Source organism: Lactuca sativa, chromosome 2 (genome assembly GCF_002870075.4).
Source record: "Lactuca sativa cultivar Salinas chromosome 2, Lsat_Salinas_v11, whole genome shotgun sequence".
In the NCBI taxonomy this organism is placed as follows: Eukaryota; Viridiplantae; Streptophyta; class Magnoliopsida; order Asterales; family Asteraceae; genus Lactuca; species Lactuca sativa.
Window position 1 is genome coordinate 157,626,300 of NC_056624.2, and position 7,780 is coordinate 157,634,079.

The 7,780-nt window shown below is 33.3% G+C and overlaps 1 protein-coding gene across 1 annotated transcript; it reads left to right on the forward strand.

Moving 5' to 3' along the window:
* The first annotated feature begins 513 nt into the window (after positions 1-513).
* LOC111883369 (uncharacterized) lies at positions 514-1,548 on the forward strand. The gene has a single exon (XM_023879693.1). It carries the CDS (start codon positions 514-516, stop codon positions 1,546-1,548), a length of 1,035 nt encoding a protein of 344 aa, XP_023735461.1.
* Positions 1,549-7,780: the final 6,232 nt, after the last annotated feature.

Genomic DNA, 7,780 nt, shown 5'->3' on the forward strand with positions numbered 1-7,780 from the left:
TAGTACACCCTAAACACATAATTTTAATTTATTTATTTTTCGCATGTTTTTTTTTCTGATAATTTTCATTTATTTCAATTTCAAATTCAAATAAATTTTTTATTTAATCTTTCGTACTTAACATTTTGTTTTAATCAATCCATATAATATACATGTCTCACAGCTTGTTAGTAATATCCGACATAAAGCTTGCAACTTTTATTAAGACTAAACACTTGGCAATTGAACAAAGAAAGGAATAGTGTAATTTACTCACACATTAATTTACTCAAATATTGATCGGGAGTATTTGCAACTCGTGTACGTGAAAAACAACATAATGGTCGCGCGTCATCATCTGTTACTGTACAGAGCCACAACCACTACACCTGTTAATCCCAATCCGTCACCGTAACCCCTTCATCAACGGTTCAGATTCCACGATTGACGATCCTCTAGTGAGAGAGTGTCACCATCCCCATCATAATACTAGTCTCTGCCTGAATAGCAGCAGATCAACGGTGGTGTCGTACGATGGCCGCCGGGAGGGTCCCGAAACCCCTGCCCGATCCCGGGACTATACTCCGCGTCGCCGAGCACTTCCTCCGCCTCCAACATTTCACTCATTGCCGTGAATATGTTCAACATGTTTCCGAAATCGACCCCAATTTTCCTGGTGTCTCCCAAATCCGCGCCGTTGTTGACGTTTTACTTGCCTCGAAGAATCCACTCTCGACAGAAATTCCCCATGACTGGTACGCTGTCATGCAACTCGATCGATTTTCACATGATTCTGATCTCATCGGACGACGATTCAGTCAGCTGTACGGGCTTCTAGATCCTAGCAACAATAAGTTCCCCTTCTCCGATAAAGCTTTCGACCTCGTCTGCGATGCTTGGTATGTCCTGTCAAACCCTGAAAAGAGACTAGAATTTGATGATTCGCTTAAGAGACTGTTGAATGATGAAAAATCCAAGGATACTTCTGTTATCGCGTTTTGGACTGTTTGCCCTTACTGCTATCACGTGTATGAGTTTCCTAGGGTTTATTTGGAGCTTTTTTTGATGTGTCCGAATGAGAAATGTTCGAAAGCGTTTACGTGTGTGGAAATTGATCGGCCTCCGGCCGAGGTTTTGACTCAGGGTAACTACATCTGTGCCGGATTTTCGCCGCTAGGGTTTCGGTACTGTAATTGGAATCCCTTCGCGCCTTTGAAGAAACAGGAAACCAAACCTAGCCCTGTAACTGGTAAGTTTGTACAAATATCCGATGATGAAGAAGATGAAGCTACTAAAGAGAAAGATGTTAAGGATGAGGCCATGAAGCCGCCTGTGAGAAGGATAAAGATGATGGCGAAGAGAACCAAGAAGGTGACCGGCGTAGGGAACAGGGTGACAAAAGAGGGGTTTGTACATCAACAAGAAACAAATCCGTCTACCCATTCTCCTGATAACGATGATGATGATGATGATGATTGTGAACATAATTTCAGTTTAGGAAATGTTGGGGAAGTGGAATTTCATGATGGTGATGATGACATTCTTGTGAGTCTGCAGAATGGTATCTGAAAGTGATGATATGATCGATGTTCTTGGTTCTTTAATCTCAAATAGGTACACAATCGGCTTCTTTCTTTATGTACAAAGTTAGCCTAACTCGTGTTTTCATCTCTTGTTCATAGTTCTAGGTTTCAGAAAAGATGCTTAAATCAATTTTGTGTTGTGTTCTTGTTATGGGAAAACGATGCAATTATGTTATATATCACGAAAGATTAGTAGAAATGTAGAATCATGTTCTTCCTCTGAACTAGTTGATAGTTTTTCCTGGATTTCTTGATTTTGATGGTGGATTTCTGTAGAAATTGAGGCTAAATGTGAATTTGATTTTTATGAATATTCATGTGCTTAGTTTAATCAGCAATCTTGTTTTCTGATTTCCACAAATCAACACTTTTGAGGTTTAGGGGAAAAGTTGATCCATTTGAACTTTTACTTTCTATTCAACTTTTACTTTCAAGATAAATTGGTGATTTTTATCTTAAATCCATGGCCCAATATGTCTAAATATAAAAATTCATTCATAGAAAAAAGAATTAGAGATTATAATAATTATTTTTGTGACTTGCCTTAAAATGTTGAATAAGATACTTGACTTCAGCCAAATTAATTTGATACTAGAATACAACAAACAAAGCAGTTAAGAAAACGGTTATAGGATTATATTTGGGATTTTAATAGCTAAAATAATCGCTTTTGAAAGTTTTTATTGAAACAAAATATCATATGATTTTTTTCAAAAATAAAAATAAAATTTGAAGAGTTTATTTATTATTTATTTATTTTTAAATAACTATTTTTTTATTAATTTAATTTTAATCTTATTTTATTATCGTAATATAGTTTTCTATAATCTTATTATATTCTTTGTTGGACGTTTCAAGCAAAATAATCTTATTATAATAATTACCGCATGTTTGTTTGATCCATATAATTTTTATGGTAATCTTACTATTTTCAGTGTCGAATAGAGAGTATTGTCTTGAATAGAGAGTATTGTCATAATGTAATCTTGTTATATTCTATTTAGCAAAAATATTATTTTATTGTATTCTTTATGTTTAATCCATATAATTTTAGCGTCAATGCTTCAAAATCCATTATCACTACGACATTGTTCTGTTTAATTCCAACTTTTTTTTTTGTTCCTTATGTCATTATATTTTGAAAAACGTATTAATTTTGGGCTTTTGGTAGGTCACAGACAAGTTATGATAACATGTCGGTTAGTTTACATTTAGTCAAACATTTAAGACTTAGTTTATCTTTTTTTGCAAAAAAATTGTTCCATATTTACCATGAATATTTTTTCAATATTAGACATTGGCCGGTAATCGACATTTATTTTAAAATGTAATAACATAAAATGAAAAAGGAAAAGGTGTTGAAGGCAAGAGTCGAAATTATGACTTTTCATTGAGGGAGATGTAGGTGTTAGCTTGCCAAGGATTTTTTTTTTTTTTTTTTTTTTTTTTTTTTTTTTTATATATATATATATATATATATATATATATATATATTATTGGTGTTTGTTGTATTTTAATGTATACATATGTTTTAAAATGAAAGAAAAACATTAGTGCAAGTCTTGAACCCAAAACATCTAATAAACAATGTTATATGCTAATAAAAATTTTTAATTAATTTGTAATTCATCAAATAAACATTTGGCTATTTTTAATTATATATTTGTTGAGAAACCAAAGTAATTAGATGATAGTATGTATATTTTTTAGGGTTAAATGCAAGAAATAGCATGGTACTTTGATAAATTTACATATTATAATAATAGTTAATGTGTTGATCAAATTATGATGACATGTCACAACATAATTGGTTTTTATGACATAAAAAAGAGAGCGTTTGGCTCACCGACTAGTATGTCTCGACCCTTAAGAAGAAGTCGTGAGTTTGACTTTTGCCTTCAACTTCTACTTCTTTTTCATTGTAAGCTATTTCGTTTTAATATACTTGTTGTTGACTGATCAATGGCTAAAAAAAAGTCCAAAAAAATGCCAAATGAGGACAAAAAAATGTTGGAAAAAATGCGAACCGATACGTAAATGTGTGTGTGTGTGGGGGGGGGGGGGGGGGGGGGGGGTTTAAACGCAAACTTAGAAAAAATATTAATATCAGCCAAACCGATACGTCATCATAAACTGCCGGTGACTGGCCAAAGGCAAAAAATGAAACATTTTTCGAAATATAATTGTATAAAGAACAAAAAAAAAAAAAATGGAGTGCAAGGCCGTATAAATAACAATTTTTGGTGGCATTAACCCTATAATCTTACTATATATTATTTCAAATTGATATAAAATATTATCTTAATGTAATGTAATCTTGTCATCTCTTTTCCAACGTAGAATAGTATTATTTAATGATAATCGTACAATAATATGAAATCTTTCACGAACTCAAATCTCAGATGTGAAAACATCAACCGATTTTGTTCTAGTATGTTTAAGAAAATAAAAGGATGTCTTCTTTTATAAACGTCGAATATGACTTTTCTGATGTTAACTTTACATTAAAAATAGTCACCCACAAATGGCTCAAACTTTGTAAGGATCAGGTACGCAACCAAGAATTAAGAATAAAGGGTGCTTGCATCACATCGTAATAATAGGCATGTTAATAATGTGTTGATTGTTAACTTTAATTTTAAGCACAATGGGAAAGGTTAATTTTGTTTTAGTGTCAATGTAAGCAAGTGAACGAATCCTTTTAAGCAATCACATATATGAATAATAATAGGGTATGTAAACCACAATGTATCCAGAGAATCATTCAAATAGGGCAAAATAGATTTTTCACAATAGATTGTGGTTTATATAATTATGAGAAACAAACTTTTAGATAATACCTTACAAAACTAAATATAATTTATTATACAACTAACTATTCGATATAAGTTTAATAAAGGACACATTAAGATTAATTTTTGTTATAATTATTTTTGGGTATAATATATATATATATATATATATATATATATATATATATATATATATATATATATATATATATATATATATATTGAAATTTATTTCTTCTAAAATAGTAAAATTTTACTTGGTCAAAGAATATCCACGGATTAGATTAATGGTTTCCAATGTTTGGAAAGATACACCTAACCAGCACTATGTTTGTATTCGTGCAAATTGCTTACCAATCCCAAAAAAAGGAAAACAAAAGCAACCAAAAAACCATAACAAAGATATTAAAATAAGGCAAGTTGAGGGGGCTAAGCACCTGCTAGACCTCCTACTGGCTCCGCCATTGGTAAGGGTTGAGGGAGCTGATGGACTGACGGGGTAGATGGTGGTCATTACTGCTAGCGTATCAATTTCGTCGACCATAAGTACTACCAATTAGAAGCAAACACGTGACCATCTTTCTGTCTCTACTGCAAGTCCTTTCTTCTCTTTTTTTAACCATTGACCGGTATATATATATATATATATATATATATATATATATATATATATATATATATATATATATATATATATATATATATTCAAATGTTTTTCACATCTATTGTGTGTTAGAATGCTCCAATAAGAATTGAGTAAACATTAAATGTATATTAAATGATATCCATATTTATAATTCTTTTTTCTGGAAACTAATTTAATTCGTCATTAATGTCAATAATAATATTTTTTCAAAATGAATTCATATATAAAATAATAAGAGTGTATTCTAGGAGAACGAGAGTATATTCTACTAGAATACACCCTCATTCTTCATATTCTATACACCTTTATTTTATTTTAAAGGAGTGGGTCCTGAAATAATGTTATTGCTGACATAAAAACCTAGATACGAATTCATTCTGAAAAAATGTTATTGCTGACATTAATGACGAATTTAATTAATTTCCATAAATATAAAATTATAATTATGGATATCATTTAATATCAATACAATTATGGAAACCATTTAATATCTATCATTATTTAATGAAATAATAATATAATTTTACTAAATTCCTATTGGTGCATTCTAGTACACAATAAATGTAAAAAACACTTTAACCTAGCCATATATATATATATATATATATATATATATATATATATATATATATATATATATATATATATATATATATATATATATATATATATATATATAAAATTAATTAATGAGACCCTACCTCTTAAAATGTAAGGAAAATGGGATGGGGCATTGCTTTAGAATTTATGATGATTTTTTTTAGGAATTTCAATGAATTAATGGGAGATTTTTAGAAAGCTGCCACATCACTTATGGTGGGCAATAGAATTTAGTGGGAAATTTAGTATTATCCCTTATTTGAAGTCCGTTGTTTTAAAGCTTCTCCCTAAAGAATTCTTTTATCTCTGTCACTCAATGGACTTGCTAAACGACATCGTTTACTTTTATTTGGATTTTATTTTTTGTATTATTTTTTTCTTCCTTCCAAGAAACGTGCGAGACTGTCTTCGTCACCACCTTTGTCCACCATCAATTTTCTTCCACCAAGAAAGACACTTGCTACTCATAGCCTTTTCAAAATTCAAACACACTAGTGCACCACCAATGCTATGTGTTATCACTTCTCTCTTTTTCCTTTCTCAATACTTCACTTCCACTTTTCTTCTCCCACCGGATTTGGAAGAGCACAGTTCAAGCCCTCCGACTTGTAACGCCCCGACTCTCAGGTATGGACTTTACAACTTTATTCTCATATTTGAAAGGGCTACTCGACGAGTTGGATGCACTGACTCGTCGAGTAGGAGCGTTTTTGGTCACGTGTTTAAGTGACCAACTTGGCGAGTTGGAGTTGGAGGATGAAACTCAAATTTCCAGGGTTTTGCACCCTATTTAAAGGATCATTTGCCCCCTTAGCCTCCCCTTACAGCCCCTTATGAGTCCAGAAACCCTAAATCGTCGTTTTCTCTCCATTCTTGTGTGTTTTAAGCTTGGAAGGTGGATCTTGGTGAGAGGAGCTAGAAGATCAAGAAGTTTGAGGCAAGGAACGTGTGTGGATCTGAAGTCTACCCCATTTTAGCATCATTTGAAGGTATCAAGTCGGTACCTTGATCTCCTTCTAGCTAGACCCTTCTATATTTGAGTTTTAGGGCCATTTTAGCATGTTGGTGTTGCATTTCTGGTGATGAACCAATATCTGAAGTTGCAACTTTAGATCTAGGCTCATCTTGGTCCTTATAATCATAAAGTTTCAGCCTTTAGCATGATAGTGCATTTCCCTTGCCTAGAGTCTCTTCTTTAGCTTGATTTGGGTCATTATCACCTTGCATGTACGTAAAGTTTGCAACTTTACGTAAGAAGTATGCCTTGGGAAGCTTGATCTGCAATATGGAGCCTTGTAGTAGCTTAAAATCGTCTGAATGAGTGTTGGACTGGAGGGACTCGACGAGTTGATTGGCTAACTCGGCGAGTCTGATGAAGATTGTCGTGCAAGGGCTTTTGCATGGATTCGGCGAGTCAATAGGATGACTCGGCGAGTCAGCTAGGGTTTTCCCGACATTTAGACATGCATGAAATCGGCAAGTTGCAGGGAAACTCGACGAGTCAACTGGGGATTTCACAACTTCTTGAGTTCTAGAAGGACTCGACGAGTCAGTGAATTGCACTCGACGAGTCGGGTCAACATGGACTGTTGACCTTGACCATTGACTTGGACCTTAACCAAGGGTTAACTAGTTGACTTCAGGGGTATTTTGGTAAATTGTAAATTTATGGATATGGACCTATGGTAAATATAGGCGGTGGAGTACGTGGCGGTGATTTAAGAGTTTGAGTTTATCACTTCAGTTCGACAGTTATGAGGTGAGTTTTCCTCACTATAATCAAGGGTCTAAGGCACCAAGACCGGCCCTTTTGGATTGTTATCCTGATATGTTATATGCTCAATTATTGTATGATCCGTTAGATCAATATCCTGGTAGAAAGGATGTTATATGTTGCTATGATCTGTTAGATCAGTATCCTAGTAGATAGGATGTTATATGTGGTTATGATCTGTTAGATCGGTTTATTTTTCTATAGACTGTTATGTGGTTAGCTGTTATATGTGCACATGTTTGATTGGTGGTTGAGGCTTATTTGCTTTGTGCAAAAGCCAATAGACCTAGGTATTCCAACCCGATGGTTGTGGGTCGTGAGTATTCCATCCCGAGGATGATTGGACTCTTAGTATGTGGGCATTCCAACCTGTTGGTTGTAGGCCTGGGGTATTCCATCCCAAGGA